Below are 20482 nucleotides of genomic sequence, written 5' to 3'. Positions count from 1 at the left end.
CTGTGAAACTCTCATCGTAAAGAGTGTAGAGGACATCCAGTCATTTTCATTTAGACACTGATGAACAAATTGAGGACAAACATCTTTGCAGGATAAGACCAGGATGAGTTAATGCACTTGATAATGAGTTCATGAGAGATGAAGGTAAGAGCGTCTTCGGTCTCTCCGTGTATTAGTTCTGCTTCTGAGTAAAGTAAATGACTAACTGTTTAAGGATTTGTAATATAAAAACAAGACAAATTACTGCCATATTTAAGTATCTGGGAGCACTGTTGATGAACTCCTCTGTAATAAGTTATTATGTTTTCTTTGAACTTTGAAGTGTTTGAAAAAACGAGACATTCACATTTAGAAACCTTACTGACGTACTGTTTTATACACAACACATTCCTCAGATGTTCTTTACCTGATCTTAAAAAGTCTTGCGTTTCTCCCCAGAAACTGAGAAAAGCGTCCCAAGTCATAAATATAGACACTGAACCTTCAGAGGAAAAGCATCTTTAATGAAACACTGGTGAACAGCTTCAGCCTCATATATACAGACAGAGACGACTGAACCAGAGGCATCATGGGATAGCAGACGGAGGCTGAATCAGCTGAGCGAGTCCAGCTGAGTCTGAATCATCTCCATCTGTAACACACACACACACACACACACGTGAGCGTCTGAACACGCTGAGCACCAGGACACACCAGAGACTCGGTCTGACCTGATTGTAGAAGTCCAGCAGATCCTGATGACTGAACTCCACAAACACGTTCTGCACACGCTGAAACACAGAAAACACAAGTGTGACCCGTCTCTCACAGTGTCATGATCGTATCAGTACAATATCACAATATCTGAGGTGAAACACAGAGCAGCAGAGCAGCGTTTACTGTCTGAAACTATCTGTACTGTAGAAAGTGCTGTCGAAATAAATGTGGCTCGACTCCAAACATGATAAACGTCCTGATGAAGACACGGAGCACACGCGTGACACACGTCTGATTCCTGCGGAGGAACACGCGTGTCTGAAGGAGGAGACACGTCAGGACACATTAACACAGAGGACGTTAATTAGACACAACATCATCAACTATAATTAAGAGAAAGAGGAGAAACGTTCTCTTCAGCAGAGATGCACAGAAACACAACGCTAGCTGGATGACTGTGTGTGTGTGTGTGTGTGTGTGTGTGTGTGTTCATACACATGGGATGGCAGTGAATGTGTGTCAGGAATCAAGGGTTAATTCCAGCCTCAGGTTCAGTAAGTGTTTTGACGTATCTAGGCTAACGCTAACGGCTCCTGCGTGTTTCCAGACCTGACGGTAGAAATCACAGCTCTGGGGACGATCGCTGACTGTGACGACACACACACACACACACACACACACTCAGAGCAAATAAAAGTGAAATGAAACATTGATGGCTGCTGATTCAGAGATGGACAGAGAAAAGCACTTCACACAAACACCAGCTGCGTCTCCATCACAGACTCCGGTTAAACTCCGGTTAAACTCCGGTTAAAGACGGTAAACCTCACAAACAGAGCTGAAGCTGCAGAACATGACTCTCCCGGATCAGAAACGGCTGAAAGCAGCGGTGTGTCTGGAAATCCTCAGCAGTGTTTGAGCTCCAGCTCTTAGAAATGCTCAGACAAACGGCGGATCTCACTTCAGTTACTGTGTCATTCCCGTCACAAACACATTCCAGACACAATTTCTGATTTAGTTTGAAGAAACAAACACAAATGGAGATGAAAGCCAAAATATGAAATGTCACGGATGAATATTTACGGAGTAATCCACTATTTTGTGGAGAAGGGTTAGAAAGGCAAGTTTTCACTTGAGATTCGGAGACATCTTCACACAGAGACACAGCTCTTCTACAAACCTGTTGAGTTTAGTGATCTGGGTCTCATTATTTACCAACGGTGACTATTACAAAAATGGGAACAAGCATTTTTTAATTGTTTTCCCCACTAAGTTTGCATCCCTGTATCTCAAGACGTATTAAATATTTCTTAATATCCCTTTAGATTTTGGTTCTCAACTAAATTTTCTTTAGATCTCAATTTTTAAGGCCATGTCTGCTTCATTTCCAGAGACTGGGATCTCAATGGCACACATTTTCAAACCTTTTAGCCAAAGACCTTTGAAATAGAATGAGCCGATTGCAATTTGGTTGCAGCATTTAGACACATAAACAACACATAAAACACTCACACACACACACACACACACACACACACACACACACACACACGTTTGTTTTTGTGTAAAGTGTGTTCATCCCATAGGTGTAATGGTTTTTATTCTGTAGAAACTGTATATTCTATGTCCCTTCACCAACCCTACACCTAACCCTAACCCTCACAGGAAACTTTGTGCATTTTTACTTTCTCAAAAAAACTCATTCTGTATGATTTATAAGTGTTTTGAAAAATGGGGACATGGGTTATGTCCTCATAAGTCTCCCTCTCCTTGTAATACCTGTGTCATACCCATGTCATTATACAGAGATGTGTCCTGATATGATACAAAAACACACACACACACACACACACACACACACACACACACACACTAACATATATGAATACATAAACTCTTAAAAATCTAATCTCATTTAGCTTCCAAGAACAGAGCTTTACAGCTGATGGCACTGAGGTTTGTAAGCCTCCTCACGTGTGCATCAAACGCTGGAGATCAGTAGATCGCTGATGTAGTCAGAGGTCAGAGGTCACAGGTCACAGGTTCAGAGACCGTCACAAGTGTTCTGAACACAATGAAAGGTTGTAAAGGGGAAGCTCTTACATTCTGTGTTCTGTGAATTTAGTATATTCCAAACTCAGTAACGTTACGAAAAGGTTCAGAACAAATGCATGTGAATTAGACCGAAGTATCCCCAAAGATCATGTTAATCATCTAAAGAAACTGTAGTTTAAAGGAAAGATTGCATGGATGTGGTCGATACAGAAGAGTTTCAGGTTTCTATGTTTACGGAGGCGACTGCTCACGTGTCAGAATCGATCCGTTCTGGAGAGTTCTGCATCAGGTGCGGCAGGTGTTGAGGGAAACGCTCTCGTCTCGCTCTCATTTGTTTGGTAAAGATGCGGCGAGCCGGACAGACCACACTTCCTGTATTAGAATAACCCACATCCTCTGTTTTGGTTAGATATGAGCCCAGAGCGTCAGGTTGACGTGACTGTCCCGGATCACGCCGCTGTCGAGGGGAACACGTCTCATTGCTCTGTTGAGGATCTCGTGTGATGAAGCAGATGAGCAGAACATATATCTTTAATATCCTGAATTATTTTGCAATTTTCTTTAAATATGTCTGTGGTTTTTAATTTTTATTTCAGTACGTTTTTTTTCCTTAAGTTTATTAACTTCTTAATTACATTAAATAATAAAAAGGTCTAATAATTAAAATTAATAATAAAACTAAATTAAGTTGAGAAATGTAGCAAGGGAAACCAACTGAAATAAGTTGTGTATTTTATTTCACTTAAGCTTGATTTTATTTCAGGAAACACAAATGGTTTTAGTTAACTATAATAGGCCTGACTTTTAAATAAACTCACAAAAAGCAATGAAAACGCTGATTAAAAGTGTGAAAAACCACAATGATGATTGAAATCAGCTTCCTTTCAAACTCTAATCTTCTTCTGAAAGACACAAATCATTCCCAGCCCAGATGCATTGTGGGTCATCTCATGAAAACACACACAGATCTTCTTTCAGCCTGACCGCATCACAGCTTCTCATTTACTCACTTCAGTTTCACATCTGGAGACGTGTGTTAACTCCGGGATAGACTGGAGACGGATATCAGGAGCATCACCGCAGACGAGAAGGTGAAGCCAGAAGATCTTCAGTGATGAACGCTTGAGATTAGAGGAGGATGAAGCATCATTCACAGCTTCAGAGAGACTCCAGAGATGATAGTGTGAATGTGATCAGTGCCGATTCTTCAGCTCTAAAGATACAAGCGGTCCAGACAAACACACCTGCTGCTGAACACAGGGATAAAAGATGAAGCATAGATCTGATCGGGTCAGACATCATGGCTCTTATGAAGGTCAATCAATTTAAGCAGAAAAGCATCGTCCCTTAATGGAAAAGTTAATTTCTGGCACAGAATATGAAGGATATGAACAGCTCTGAGTCATCAGTGCAGAACAGCTAAACACAGGTTTAATTATGTTAACGCTAACATCCCAGAAAACCTTCACGTGACTGGGGTTTCAGTGTGAATGACAGGAAATGAGCCCCGCAGCTAGACGAGATGATGTTTAATCACGGTCTTTATCTGCGGCCGACAGAGACCAGGATTCAACAGAGAGTTTCCGCTCCATCCTGAGAGAAGACACACACGAAGGAGAAACTCCTGCTGCTTTGAGAAGAAAGATCAGATTCAGGAGAGAACGAGCCTCGGTCTGTTCAGACGCAGATCATTCTCACTTCAAAACCTCACTGCATTAATACAAGCCTTCATCATCATCATCATCATCAGCCTGAGTCTGGAGCAGAGCCGGACGAACACAGTGTTTGTCATCTTTGTCGTCTGGTTCAATGATCGACTGCTGTCTTTTATTGTGCGTTACAAATAACATTTGATTTGATATTATCATGACTAGTAAATGAGTTCACACACACACACACACACACACACACACACACACACACACACCGCTCTGTTTGTGCAGTCACAGCGCCCCCCTCTGTGCACCGGAGGAACTGCAGCTGCACTCATCGCTCTGTTCACACTGAACACTTCTGTCCTGACTGTGTTCTGACCTCTGACCTCTGTGTTTACCTCTGCGTCGTCCTCCGTGCGGAGTCCCAGATCCAGGACGGCGTGTGGCTCCTTCAGTCTGCTTCGAGACGACGAGGCCATCTGCAGACAGAGCTGCCAGCCCACGTGATCCAGCTAGAAGAACCAGGAGAACCACGGTTCCGTCACACAGAACACACTACACCTGCTACATCATGAGCTCAGATCTGAGGCTGAACACATGACAGCGTCACACATTCATGGACCTGACACACTCTTGATAAGAAAGATCCTTTCCTGGCTTCTGCTGGTTCCTTGAAGATTCATATTGACTGATTCATTAAAAGGAATCGGTTCGGGAGTCATTTGTTCACATGAAGAACCATTAACGTTTACATTACATCAGCTTCTTTAAATGTTTCTTCTAGGAAACTATTCCCTGATTATTCAAGCTTCTTTGGGAAACGTGAGATGAAGGAAGGATCTGGTCTCCTGGTTTAGGGTCAGAGCGGAGCATGAACTCACCTTCTTCGGGGCAAATATCCCGAGTCGGATCTTGTCCAGCACATCGGGAGCAGCTGAAGCCCAGACGTGAGCGAACACCTCGGCTCTGTCCGCCTCCACACAGATGTTCTCCAGCTGCTGTCTGAGAGACGCTGGTTTGATGTTGTGATACACGGCCTGCGACAGCAGAACACGTTACAGAAGCTCTCCACATCTTCTCATCCGCTCACACTCAACACTAACGTACCAGAAATATAACTCACTCTAACTAAATGAATCTCATTTGAAGACGCTTCAACAGAAGAAGGGTTTATTCTTCCTGGTCTCATCACTTTATTCTGTTTCTCTCCTTCTTTTCTGCAGAAGACTGTCTGATTTAACAGATTTCGATTCCATCTTTATTCTCTTTTAGGAACCTTTATTATATCTAATTATGTACTCTGTTGTTTTGGAGGGGGGCTCAAAATATGAAGATAATTTCATATATGTGTGTGTTTCATTAATTCGAGCATGTTTCCAGTGATTCTTCAGAAATGTAATATATGACACATCTGATATTACTTTGTAACAGATAAATCCAATCCACTCAGTAAAATCTGCATATGCACTTATGTTGTTAATATTCTTACGATGATTTTATATGTAGCAACCATATATACATGTCAACAATATATATTTGATTTATATATGCAACTTTATTAAAACAACTTGTGTAGAAAAACATGGATGTTTGTATGTTTTTATAATAAATGTTTTAAATACATGTTTTTTCCCCATTTCTAATAGTTTTTATATTTGTAATCATACTTATCAATGACAGTATATTTTATTTAGGGATATGGAACTACACTACATTAGTGTTTGGGCAGTTTTCTGTGTGTGTCTGTGAGCATGTGTGTGTGTGTGTGTGTGTGTGTGTGTGTCTGTGAGCATGTGTGTGTGTCTGTGAGCATGTGTGTGTGCATGTGTGTGTGTGCGTGTGTGTGTGTGTGTGTGCGCGTGTGTGTCTGTGAGCGTGTGTGTGTGTGTCTGTGAGCATGCGTGTGTGCGTGTGTGTCTGAGTGTGTGTGTCTCTGTGTGTGTGTGTGTGTGTGTGTGTGTCTGTGAGCATGTGTGTGTGTGTGTGTGTGTGTGTCTGTGAGCATGCGTGTGTGCATGTGTGTGTGTGTGTGTGTGTCTGTGAGCATGTGTGTGTGTGTCTGTGAGCATGTGTGTGTGTCTGTGAGCATGTGTGTGCGTGTCTGTGAGCATGTGTGTGTGTCTGTGAGCATGTGTGTGCGTGTGTGTGTGTGTGTGTCTGTGAGCATGTGTGTGTGTGTGTCTGTGAGCATGTGTGTGCGTGTGTGTGTGTGTCTCTCTGTGTGTCTCTGTGTGTGTGTCTGTGAGCATGTGTGTGTGTGTGTGTGTGTGTGTGTGTGTGTGTGTGGTGGACCGCAGCAGGTAAAGGTGAAGGTGAGTGAAGACCTGCTCGAGGATGAAGGACAGGGTTTCCACCAGCAGATGAAGAGTGTGTTTCTCCAGAGATAAAGCACTCTGCAGCTTCTCCTCCTCCTCCTCACTGAAGGAGCGCTCCCCCTGAAGAACACAGAGCATCAGCATCACACACACACACACACACACACACACTCACAGAGACACAAACACACACACACACACACGCGCGCTCTCACACACACACACACACACACACACACAGAAACACAGAGACACACACACACACAGAGAGACACACATACACAGAGACACACACACACACACACAGAGACACACACACACACACAAACACACACACACACACACACAGAGAGAGACACACATACACAGAGACACACACACACACACACACACAAACACACACACACACACACAGAGAGACACACATACACAGAGACACACACACACACACACACAGAGACACACACGCGCGCGCTCTCACACACACACACACACACACACAGAAACACAGAGACACACACACACACACACACAAACACACACACACACACACAGAGAGACACACATACACAGAGACACACACACACACACACAGAGACACACACAGACACACAGAGAAACACACTCAGAAACACACACACACACACACTCAGAAACACACTCAGAAACAAACACACACACTCAGAAACACACACACACACACACACACTCAGAAACACACACAGACACACACACTCAGAGACACACACACACACTCAGAAACACACACACACACACACACACACACACACAGAGAGAGAGAGAGAGAGAGAGAGAGAGAGTCAAATTGGATTTTTACCAAATTACCGCACATCTGACCACATCTATACATTACATACTCTAATTGAAAAACATGTCAACCAAGAAAAAGGTAAAATATATGCATGCTTTATTGACTTTAAAAAAGCTTTTGACTCAATTTGGCACCAAGGACTGTTTTACAAACTTATCGAAAGCGGCATAGGAGGTAAAACCTATGACCTTATCAAATCAATGTACACTGAAAGTAAATGTGGCGTAAAAATCGGCACCCAACGTACGAGGTATCTTTCCCAAGAGCGTGGTGTGAGACAGGGCTGCTGCTTAAGCCCAACATTATTTAACATTTACATCAATGAACTGGCAAGCAGTCTGGAGCGATCCGCAGCCCCTGGCCTCACACTACACAACTCACAGATCAAATGCCTGCTGTATGCAGACGATCTGGTTCTGCTGTCTCCCACTCAACAAGGTCTACAGCAGAACCTGGACCTGCTAGAACAATACTGCCAGACCTGGGCCCTGACAGTCAACCTGAAGAAAACCAAAATCATGATCTTCCAGAAAAGATCCAGATCCCAGGGAACACAACACACATTTACACTAGGCACTAACCCGATAACACACACATCACACTACAACTACCTGGGTCTGAAAATCACATCCACAGGAAACTTTAATCATGCTGTGAATGAACTGAGAGATAAAGCACGCAGGGCCTTCTATGCCATAAAACGGCAATGTCCTATAGAAATCCCTATTAGAATTTGGCTGAAAATATTAGAATCAGTAGTTGAGCCCATTGCACTCTATGGCAGTGAGGTGTGGGGTCCACTGACCAATCCAAATCAAGATTTCACCAAATGGGAAAAACATCCAATTGAGACCCTGCATGCAGAACTGTGTAAAAATATATTACACGTGCACCGGCACACAACAAATAACGCATGCAGGGCAGAATTAGGCAAATATCCTCTAATCGTAAAGATACAAAAAAGGGCAATTAAATTCTGGAAACATCTGAAACTCAGTGACCCCCAATCATATCATTATAAAGCCCTTCAATACCAAGAGATGAGCAAAGAAAGCAGTCCCCTCCCTCAGCTGATCCAGAGCTTCAGTACTGATGCTTCACTAACATCTACTGATGCTCTGAATCACATCAGAATCAATCAGATTACTGCACAAATCAAACACAATTACATCACTCACTGGCAAACCCAAACAGAACAACAGAGTAAAATGCGATGCTATCTGACTCTAAAGAGAGAGTACAGTATGGCAGAGTATCTGTACACAGTGTCAGATCAGAAACTGAGAAGCACACTGACCAGATACAGACTCAGCGGACACAAGCTGAAGATAGAGACGGGCAGACACAGAAAAACATGGCTGCCAGCGGAGCAGAGACTGTGTTCACACTGTGATCTGAATCAGATGGAAACAGAACTGCACTTCTTAACAGAATGCTCCAAATACACGGACATACGGACAGGGTTCTATGATCAAATACAGCAGATCCATCAGACATTTAAAACTCTTCCGAACCAGGAGAAACTGCCGTATCTGTTAGGAGAACACAAGAACTGCTGTGTATTTGCTGCTCAGTATGTGTCTGCCTGTCATGATGTTAGAGAAAACACTCAACCTGCCCTGACCTGATGTTTCCAGCACATGTAGATTATGTTACGCCATATTACTGTGTTGTATTACTTAGATGTATATTTTGCCTCTGTAAATCTAATACCATATTCTATTTTATTTTATTTCTAACTTATACATTCACATACACTAATTCACTTTGCACTACATGGTTAATACTTTTTATATATTTTATTATTACTATTATTCTTTTTCTTTCTGTAAATACATATGTGCACTATTTGTAAGCAGCCCAGCTGCCACTGCTTTGGCAATACAAATGTACAGTTTTTGTCATGCCAATAAAGCTCACCTAAATTGAAATTGAATTGAGAGAGAGAGAGAGAGAGAGAGAGAGAGAGAGACACACACACACACACACACACACACACTCAGACACACACACACACACACACACCTTCAGGTGGAGCTTCTGCAGAATGCGGGACAGGAGTCTGGAGAACTTGCTGCTGTCGATGGAGTTGATGTGAATCACGGCTTCTTTAATACTGCAGGACAGACAGGAGCACAGAGTGAGTGTGTGTGTGTGTGTGTGTGCAGCAGCTCATCACGAGTAACACAGGACACACTGAATACGCAGATGCAGTTATCGATGAGAGTAATGACAGCTGATCGTCGCGCGCTCAGTGTCAGTCTATGAATACAGTGCGATCGCAGGAAGCAGATGTGTTTTACCTCTGTGTCTCTGGGATTATTGAACTCATCTTCTGTCCGCTCGTTTCCTTTCTCTTCGTGTCCAGATCAGGCACTTCCTGGTGCGCGGGCACGTGATGCGTGACGTCAGCCCGGGCCACGCCCACAAGAACCGGAGCGCATGTGTGTTTGTGATGAAATGCGAATGTGTTTATAAATAATGCAAAAGAAAATTAAAAAGACGGGCCTTTATTAGAAACCATGCATAGAAATGTATTAGCAAAATCCCCATGGCAACCATAGTTCAGACTCACATACCATAATTAACCACTGTAGTATTTTGTTTACTATGGACATATCAAGAACTAGGAAATAATTACATGACGACGAGCAAGTGACGCTTAGAAAAATCAACTTAATTCAAAGTGAAACCGGTTTTCATTCCCCACTGACAGATATTTGTTCTCATTTTAATCTTAAACTCACTTCATTATGATCAGTTTCTCAGAAAACAAAGACTTCTTATCTCCAGTAAATGTGGCATGATTTAAGTATGTTTACTGGAGAAAGACAAGACAAAAATACTGAGGATTTTGTATATGCAACATTTTACACCCTGACTTTGTAATTTTAAGACTTCCTGCTCTGATTTGAGCCCTTCATCAGACCTTCATATGCTCATGATCTCACAAGAGCTGTTGTGTGTGGATGTGTGTATTAACAATACACAATACTGTCTGACCATTTCCAGAAGTTGTGTTAAATCGGAGTAAACTTGTTCACTTGACCTTTCCATCAAACACCAGGCCAGAGAACAAAAGTTAGAGAAGAATAATCGGACACTTTATTTTGTTGCAAAAGAAAATAGAAGCACCACTTAAAACCAAAGCAGAATTATCAGCATGAGAAAAGAGAAGAAATCATACATAAATATACTCTGAATACATACACTCTTATAATTTAGGCATATACAGCGTCATCGACATATTACCATAGAGGAATGATTGTTAGGTGTGATGTTGAGAGCACTACACACACACACACACACACACATTTGCACAAACACACACGCACGCATACAAACACACATGCATATACACACACACTCACACACACACAAACACACACACACAAACACACATGCATATACACACACACACACTCATAAACACACATGCATATACACTCACACACACACACACACACAAACACACATGCATATACACACACGCACACACACACACACACACACAAACACACATGCATATACACTCACACACACACACACACATGCATATACACACACACACACACACACACACACGCACGCGTGACCTCCGACACGGCAGCGAGACACAGAGGACAGAAGCACCGAACACTTCATTCCTCGCTCCGTGTCTCTCCGTCTGTGATGAACACGAGGTCTGTGTGATTCTGCTGAACCGTTTCAGAGACGAGCAGCGGTCACTATTTGAAAGACGACAGGTTTGGCACTTTGATGCTGATGTCCCCGATGTTGATGTTCTTGGGCATCTCTGGCAGGTTCATGTTCTTCACAGCCGACACGGCACGAGCCGGAGCCCCTGCGATCCCAGCCTGGACACACACACACACACACACACACAGTTACACACACACACACACACACAGTTACACAGACACCAGCAGAGATCTGTGCTGAACACACTAACACTGATCTCAAAGCTCTGCTCATGCATTACTCCACCAGCAGACGGATGGAAACCCACTGAAGAAGAGTGTGGAAACTACAGGAGCCAGAGAGGGACAAAAGACCCGACAGAGAGCTCAGGAGTTCTGCAGAAACTGATCCAGATGAAACCAGGAATCAGAGACAGTCAAATAAGTATATATACCCAAAACCACTAAATATGACAAAATCAACTAAATTACAAGAAGTTAACTAAAATTACTATATTAACAACCACTAAACTAGTGTCTGAACGATCCTAGACTAACTCTGTGCTGATTAATGTGGTCATCAATCCAATTAAACTCTGATTAATGATGATTCAGGCTGTTTTCAGCAGAACATCTGCAGGGTTTGCTTTAATGTTAAACTCTGAAGGAACCTAACTGACCAGAGCAGGTGCACAGCTGAGTGAAGACTGACCCAACTCTCTCTGATCCTGGTCTAAATCTGCTCTCACAGCGTCTGAAGAAGTCTTCGTCTGTCTGTCAGTCTTTACCATCAGCTGGAGCAGTGCATCATGGGACAGTGCTCAGACAGACACTGAACAACAGGACGTGTGTGTGTGTGTGTGTGTGTGTGTGTGTGTGTGAGACACTTGGCTCTGTTCTGGATCTGACTGATTGTGAGCGTCTGTCCTCAGGAGGAGTGTGTGTGTGTGTGTGTGTGTGTGTGTGAGATGTTTCCTGTCGAGGGCAGAAGCGAGGAACCCCACACTGACCTGTGCTTCACATTGATCACAGAAGAGCAGCAGCAGACATTCAGAACCAAGGCTTCACAGAAAGGCATTCTGGGACAGGCGTTCCACACACACACACACACACACACACACACACGCATCCGGCGGACGTGCCGCTCTCACCTCAGACTTCTCCATCTTGCTGTGTGCCTCCGCCTGCGTCGAGATCTCACTCATGTTGGTCTCCAGAACCATGCCCCCATCACCATCTCCGCCAGGATGTTGTGCACCTGCGGACACACACACACACACACACACACACAGAATAGACGTCAGCGTCTCCCCACAGCTCATGCTAGCGCTCGGCGTGAAGCACACGTCACCTTATCCATGTGAAAGATCAGGTCCAGCTCACACACGTTCTCAAAGCACTTGTCCAGCGTCTCCACGAACACCTGCGACACACACACACACACACACACACACACACACACACACACACAGAACAGACACACACACAAAGAGAGAAGAGCGCCACAATAATATCACAAATGATATTACGCTTTTAATGTCATGGTTTTATGAATTCAAGACTTTCTGCTCTGATTTAAGACTTTTCAGGCCTTCATTTGTGGAGAGTGAACGAAGGCTTGTTAAGAGATTGTTCGGAGGGTTTTAAAGCCTGAACTGATCTGAATACTGACTTCTGTAGAGCTGAAACTGAAGAGGGATTTCACAGACTTAACAAACTGAACTGAACTAAATAAAGCCACCGCAGAATCTGGATTAGTCTCATATTTGATGGAGATCCCTCTCTGAATCTGTTTCATTACTGTGAAGCTGTGCTGAATGAAGCTCAGCGTGAGGAAGAGTGACCTGGATCAGGTCCAGAATGCCCAGCTCGCTCTCGGACGAATCCACACAGAACACGAAGTACAGCGTGGCGTAGTGTCTGTAGATCAGCTTGTTCTCCGAGCCGCCAATCAGCCTGAGCACACACACACGAGACACCGTGACGTCAAACACATGACACCAAGGGAGAAACACGCGTGTGTGTGTGTGTGTGTCTTACAGTCCTCCCTCCAGGAAGTTGCAGACGTTCTCGTCTCGTTTGGAGACCAGGTGAAAGGTTTCTCTGATGATCTGCTGCTCGGTGTCTTCGGTCTGAAAGCACAAACAGACGTGACTGATGTGAGCTCAGTGTCCACAGGAAGCAGTTCTGGAGGTGAGCAGCAGGTGTCGCTGTGTCCCTGCGCTGCTCTGAGCTCCAGCTTCTTCAGGTTTCAGGAGGAACAGACTTCTGTTTAACTCAAAGACAGGACGTCAACACTGATCTGAAGAGAACCCATTCATAATTCATCAAAGAATCCTGAAAAAATGCATCACAATTTCCACAAAATATTGTGCAGCACTGTGTTCAACACTGATAATAATCAGAAATGTTTCTTGAGCAGTAAATCATCATATTATTCTGATTTCTGAAGATCATGTGACACTGAAGACTGGAGGAATGATGCTGAAAATACAGCGGAGCATCACAGAAATAAATTACACTTTAATAGAGATTCACTCAGAAAACAGATGATTTACATTAAAATAATATTTCACTATTTTCACTGTATTTCTGATCAAATAAATTCAGTCTTGGTGAGAAGAGACTTCTTTAGAAAAAACATTTAACATATTACTGATCCCAAACTTTTCAAAAGCAGTGTACACACACACACACACACACACACACACTCTCTCTCTCTCTCTCTCTCTCTCTCATGAATACAAACCTAATATTCCTCCAATATTCCAACAGATTTAATGACAGTTTCCTTATATGTTAATATTTAATCTGTAAGTACAACACTATATTTATTTCTGACAAATCAGTTTATTCGCAACAAAACACGTAATTTAACACAGAGTAACGTGTAAAGCATTAAGTCATTCAATAATAATAATAATAATAACAAGGAGCGAATGGTTTACTCACGTAATGCTCGTAGAATTTTGACAGTCGTGGTTTGCCATGATTATTAAAGATCAGAATTGCTTTTATCATGTTCCCCGCTGCGGCTGGAGTCGTCAATATTACAGACTGATATTCCAATAATCAATAACTAATAACAGCAGTCTGACACTCAGGAGCACAGCAGAGCGGAAGAGCGCGTGAGATTGACTTCCGCTCAGTGAGCGCGCTGACGCTGTCAAAATAAAGGTCACGAGAATCCGAGATCGAATGCTTTTAACACGTAAATCCGTGAACGTTTGAATTAAATAAAGTATTCTGTGTAAGTGTATAATGTGTATATACATTTTTCTTTTGTATATGCGTGTATCGTGTTTTGCTGTACTGTGTTTTTTGGTGTTATGGAGGTCCATTAATGATTATGGGAGGTCCGAGATCCCAGCAGCACCCCCTCAATTCATACACTGGATAAAAGAGAATATTATGCAGATTTTAATTAAATATATAGTAAATGGTATTTGGTTATTTGTTAATAGTAATTCATTAAACATGCAGTTGTTTAGTTGCAGTTACACTTCCTGACCAGCAGGAGTCGCCAGTGTGCGAAGTCTCGAGCGCTTCTAACCAGTGAATCATTTTGTGAAGCAATTTGGTTCAGTTGATTTAAAGCTTTAAAATTATGGTTTCTTCCAGTAGTAGTGTTTATGAAGCGAAGTTTAATCGCAATATTGCAAAAATCATATTATGATCGCATTGTGAGTGTGCATGTAAACAGTAAATGTTTTTACCCTTCAAACGAGCTGTATTTATTTAACCATGATCCACATGATGGCGCTCCAGCACAAATTTACATTTACATTTATTCATTTAGCAGACGCTTTTATGCAAAACGACTTACAAATGAGGACAGTGGAAGCAATTAAAAACAACAAGAGATTTGACAACTATGTTTATAATGACTATTATAAAAGATTTTATGTCCAATCGAGAATATGAAAAGGAAGTGCAATGTTCTTTTGAGAAATTCATAAAATTGAGAGATGAAGCAAGGGAAATGCATGATTCTGTGATGGTTCTTTTGCCCAGTGAAGAAAAGGAAAAACAACAAACATGGTTCAGTGGAAAGATGTTGATTTGCAATGGGTTTATAGATGATGTTGAGAAATGGTTGAATACTGGAAGTCAAGTTTCATGTTCTGGTGTTGAAGAAAATGTTCATCAAAATGATGTTGGATCCAGAAGATAGCATTTCAAACATCTCACGTCAATCAAGTAAACGTCTAGAAAGAAGGGTTCAAGCAGTGTGTGTAGTGGGAGATCCTCCGCTTCTTCAGCACGAATCATGGCAGAGGCAGAGAAGGCTTCATTAATGGCACGTGCAACTGCTTTAAAGGAGAAACATGCTTTGGAGCTGCAACAGGAAAAGCTGAGACGCAGACAAGAACAACTGGATATTGACGCAGAAATAGCAGCTATCTGTTTTAAATAGTTCTAACAATCAATCTCCCAAAACCTGCACTGATGATATGAATGCCTATTATGAAAAAGGAACTGTGATGAGTTGCAAAGAAGGTACTCTTCAACAACAACAATCCAGTACACTGCCTCAAAGAGATATTCCTGTGTTTGATGGTAATCCTCTGCAATAGAGAACTTTCATCAGAGCATTTGAGCATGGAATAGAAGACAAAACCAAAAATAATCGAGATTGCTTCTACTTTCTGGAACAATATACACGAGGTCAGCCTAGGGAACTTGTACACAGTTGTCAACATATGGATGCACAAAGAGGGTATTTGCAAGCAATTTGAAAACCATTGTCACAAAGCTACCTTATAAATTAAGGGAAAAGTGGAGAACTGTTGCCTGTGAGCTAATGGAAAGGCGTAATCATAGAGCAAGGTTCAAAGATATTGTGGCATTTATTGAACGTCAAGTCAAAATGTCATCTGATCCACTCTTTGGTGATATCCAGTCGAAGAATGGCCAGTTCAAATATTTGATTGTACTCTTAAACCAGATGATCTTGAGGTAAAGAGAAACATGTGGGTAAATAGCACTGTTGTAAATGAAATGTCAAGTGCAACAAATGCTACTCATAGGCTGATTACTCATTTTTCAGACTGGACCAAGTTGAAGGTTGCTGTTGCTTGGCTCTTGAAGTTAAAGAAAATTCTGAGACAAAGGAGTCAAAAGCGGAAGGAAATTCAAGCATCTTTGGATTCTTCTGGAGTATTAATTTCTTCTAAAAGCATAGAGAAAGAGCTTCAAAACTAACAGACTCTGTGACCACACCAAATCTGACTTTGGAGGACCTGAATGAAGCTGAAACGGCTATTGTTGCATTCAGTCAACGGCAACAGTTCAGAAAAGAAATTGCTGCTCTGTCGTCTTCATCTGTTTCAAAAATAAGAAGAGATAGTAAATTATATAAATTGGATCCTATCTATCAAGATGGTCTTTTGAGAGTTGGAGGACGATTAAGGAATTCTGTTATGCCTGAGGAAACAAAGCATCCGATCATTCTGGCTAAGGAACAGCATATCGCCACACTCATCTTGAGGCATATTCATCAACAGTTAAGCCACAGTGGAAGAAATCATATGCTTTCCAAGCTAAGGAAAAGATATTGGATCATTAAGGGTAATGCAGCTGCCAGAAAGATCATATCAAGTTGTGGCCATTGCAGATGTTTTGGAGTTAAGGTGAGTGAGCAAAAGATGGCAGAAGAATTTTAAATTCAATCTTACATCAGCAAACTTTGGATGATGAAGGATTCCAGACTGTGCTGTGCGAAATTGAGGCCATTCTGAATGATCGCCCAATAACAAAGCTGTCAGATGATCCTAATGATTTGGAACCACTTACTCCAAACCACCTTCTTCAGATGAAAGGTAAACCAGTACTACCACCTGGACTATTTGACAAATCTGAATTATACAGCAAGAGGAGATGGAAACAGGTCCAGTATATGTGTGACTTATTCTGGAAAAGATGGACAAATGAATATCTGCCTTTGCTTCAAGATCGGCAGAAATGGAATCAGGAAAGGAGAAACTTTGTTCATGGTGACATCGTTGTTATTGTGGATTCAACCGCTCCACGTGGATCTTGGCTGATGGGACGAGTTTTGGAAGTCTTTCCAGACAAAAATGGACTTGTACGTTCTGTGCGAGTACAAACTAAAACCAGTGTACTCGAGAGACCCGTGACAAAGCTTTGTCTGTTGTATGACAGCATGGAAATGTAACGGACTGATTGCAAAAACTGTTTACTTGTGTACTACAGAGGACTGATTAATGCAGTGTTTACAATGTTTCTTTTGGGCTTTAATGGCTCTTTGTATTAATCTTGTACTGAATTGTAATGTCTGCCTTCCATGTACAATTAGGGGCCAGGGTGTAAGAGCCATTATGGTCCATTGTAATTCTGTGTTTTAACCACTAGGAGGAGTGTGGGCCTAAATTAGTATATAGGTAGGTAAAGAGTAAGAGAGGGCAGGTGTGTAATTAGAGGGAAGCACAACATTTTTTGACCGTATCTGGAGATCGTGTTTGGATGTGATTATGTGGCAGCATTCAATGATATCATAAGTGCATTGTGCAGCAAAACTGTGAGTTATGACCAGTACAAGCAGTGATGAATAAATCTGTTAAGCTGACTTTGGAGGACGATGTTTGTTTGGATCTCACGCGTCAGAAACTACCCTACAACACTTCAAGTGACAAAAACAATTGGTATTCATGTCACTATAATTGAGATAACAAAAAAGGGGAAAACAGAGACATGTGAATCTGTAAAGCAATAAGATGCATACTGTATAACATATCAAATCATGTTTCTAATACATTAAGTATCCTTTTCAGCAGTTTAAATGTCTTTAGAGCTTTTCGATTATTCTGTATTGAAGTTAGAGAGTCGTAAAAAAATCTTCAGATCAGTGGGAAAATAGTCTACCCATTTGGTACAGTCGATATACATTTTGCTTTATGTATATGATATTTTCCTAACAGAGTAAGAAGTTTAATAATACTATCCATTTCCAATAAACCAGTATCACAATCCATAAACAAGACCATTACATCGGTTATTGTGACAAACTTATAAAATAACTCAAAAAGAAACCAAGAAACTTGGGAACCAAAATAATTTAGTATAATTACAACTGAAAAATAAGTGTACAATTGTTTCATTTTCTTCTTTACAGAAACTACATAATGGCAAAAACCCTTCTTTAAACTTACCAATAAATCATTACATGGATAGTATCTGTTTATTATTTTAAAGTGAGTTTCTTTAACTTATTAGGAATTACATATTTATTTATATCTGACCACAAATTCTTAAAACCACCCATTACTTTCCTGCAGAGACCTATACTTGGTCGACTTCTGGCCACAGCGGAAGTTCGTCACTACCGTTTGTGCACGGCCACGGAGCCTATTAACATAAAGCAAACAACAATACATGTATTATTTGTGTTAAGCATAACACTTTAATAAAACAACTCATTAATTTGGAAAGTTACTATCACATGTATGCAATAATATACCAGTTACTTAGAACATCAATTCAAAGTTAAATAACCTACAAACCATTATAAAATAATTTGAATTCTGCTTGTACAACAGATTTGTTCAACTGCTCGTATTTCCTACATTGTTGTGGATTTTATTGATAACTTTAAATGTCTTTGTTAATTTTGTGTGACTTAAGCCAGAAAGAGAGCAGTATACAAAGGGTGATGGCAAAAGTATAAAAAACACTGCTTCACTAACCTGCTCGACTGTTAGCATAACTGCTACCGATGTGCTACATTAAATGTATAACGTTACATCTAACAATACAAATAAAACATACTATAATTTGATTAATGTACATCTAACAATACAAATAAACATACTATATTTGATTAATGTCTATATAGTTACCGATAAGCTTTTAATATAAGTTATTGTTTTAGTTAACACACTCACCTGGGACTGGACCATCTGGACATTTACTGCTCTGCAACACAAACAGCCCGTTATGACGCGTGATTTAACGTCTCCGCAACTTTTCCACGCAAACCTGGAAGGCACAGCCCACGGTGCGAGATCGACCGTACTCCGGTTGGACACGGACCTCATCCTCCGTGAAGGGCTTAGCACACACTAAAGTACCTTTCCTCAGAGTAATTTGTCGTCTCCTCCTCTCACCATATAGCCCCAATTCAACGCTTATTTTTATTTTCGTAGGTGGGAAAACTATGGAAATGATCAATAAGTTTTTTTTTTTTTTAAATTAGAACACAAAGGCACACTATACACATCTGAATACTTTTGGTCTCCGCTATTTTTCGGCAAGCGAATGAACGCTGTAGCGCTTTCACTGGAAAATAACTTGAGATCTGGGATTTTGGAGCGAGTTCGCAAAACATTGATTCATATCCGCGACTCCGAAGATCGTTTTCGCGAATCTTATGATCAGGTCATCGGAGTTCGCAAAACATTTGATTCAGATCCGGACTCCGAAGCGCGTTTCGCGAATAATTTGATCGGTGCTTCGGAGCGAGTCGGCAAAACATTTGATTCAGATCGGACTTCCGAAGCGCATTTCGCGAATCATTTGATCGGGGCTTCGGAGCGAGTCGGCAAAACAATTTGATTCAGATCGGGACTCCGAAGCGCATTTCGCGAAATCATTTGATCGGGCTTCGGAGCGAGTCGGCAAACATTTGATTCAGATCGGGACTCCGAAGCGCAATTTCGCGAATCATTTGATCGGGGCTTCGGAGCGAGTCGGCAAAAACATTTGATTCAGATCGGGACTCCGAAGCGCATTTCGCGAATCATTTGAGATCTGGTCTTTCCGAGCGGATTTGCAAAACATTTGATTTTATCATGTACTTGGTCCAGATCAACTTTTAATAAAGAGAAAAGAGTTTTAGAGACAGATTTTGTCAATAGCCTGTTAGTAATCCCACCAGTCCATAGCATCAGTAACTGTATAATTTAGTAAGGGAAATTAAAACAAAATAGGATGAGTTTTCAATTTTTATTTTATTTTGTAGAAATGGTCATCTTAACCTCTGTGCAGTGTTCAGGTTATTTCAGGACCCAAATTAAATTCTAATACTAATACTGCATCATACAGGTGTTTATTTGAGTTGAAATATTTCGATAATCATGTAAGGAAACGAAGCCATAATTTGATAAGTTTACATTTACATTTATTCCTTCAAGCAGACGCTTTTATCCAAAAGCGACTTACAAATGAGGATAAAAAACAACACAACGAAATACAACAAAAAGGGCAACCAAAAGTTTTTAAGTGAGTATA

At 41.4% G+C, this 20482-nt stretch overlaps 1 protein-coding gene and 1 pseudogene across 2 annotated transcripts; both read right to left on the bottom strand.

Moving 5' to 3' along the window:
* Nucleotides 1-482: 482 nt before the first annotated feature.
* On the bottom strand, nucleotides 483-9997 carry commd10 (COMM domain containing 10). 2 transcript variants are annotated; one of them, XM_026217194.1, is made up of 7 exons: nucleotides 9857-9997; nucleotides 9579-9669; nucleotides 6731-6841; nucleotides 5288-5443; nucleotides 4793-4918; nucleotides 711-770; nucleotides 483-631 (listed from the first exon to the last, which is right to left on the bottom strand). In XM_026217194.1, the coding sequence occupies exons 1-7, from the start codon at nucleotides 9883-9885 to the stop codon at nucleotides 593-595; spliced, it is 612 nt and encodes a 203-aa protein (XP_026072979.1). In that variant the 5' UTR covers nucleotides 9886-9997; the 3' UTR covers nucleotides 483-592. The 2 variants fall into 2 exon arrangements, with proteins under 2 accessions (XP_026072979.1, XP_026072980.1); XM_026217195.1 differs by having other exon boundaries at nucleotides 4805-4918.
* A 1025-nt stretch (nucleotides 9998-11022) lies between these two features.
* On the bottom strand, nucleotides 11023-16381 carry LOC113052765 (AP-3 complex subunit sigma-1-like; annotated as a pseudogene).
* Nucleotides 16382-20482: the final 4101 nt, after the last annotated feature.

Source organism: Carassius auratus, chromosome 33, assembly GCF_003368295.1.
Source record: "Carassius auratus strain Wakin chromosome 33, ASM336829v1, whole genome shotgun sequence".
Taxonomy (NCBI): Eukaryota; Metazoa; Chordata; class Actinopteri; order Cypriniformes; family Cyprinidae; genus Carassius; species Carassius auratus.
This window is presented reverse-complemented; position numbering and strand designations above follow the sequence as displayed.

Excerpts from the sequence above, each read along its gene's own strand:
- commd10 (XM_026217194.1), bottom strand. The coding sequence starts at position 9,885 with ATGAGTTCAATAATCCCAGAGACACAGAG. Across the intron at positions 4,919-5,287 it reads GGATATTTGCCCCGAAGAAG|CTGGATCACGTGGGCTGGCA; the intron begins GTGAGTTCATGC and ends TGGTTCTTCTAG. Across the intron at positions 632-710 it reads TGCTGGACTTCTACAATCAG|ATGGAGATGATTCAGACTCA; the intron begins GTCAGACCGAGT and ends TGTGTGTTACAG.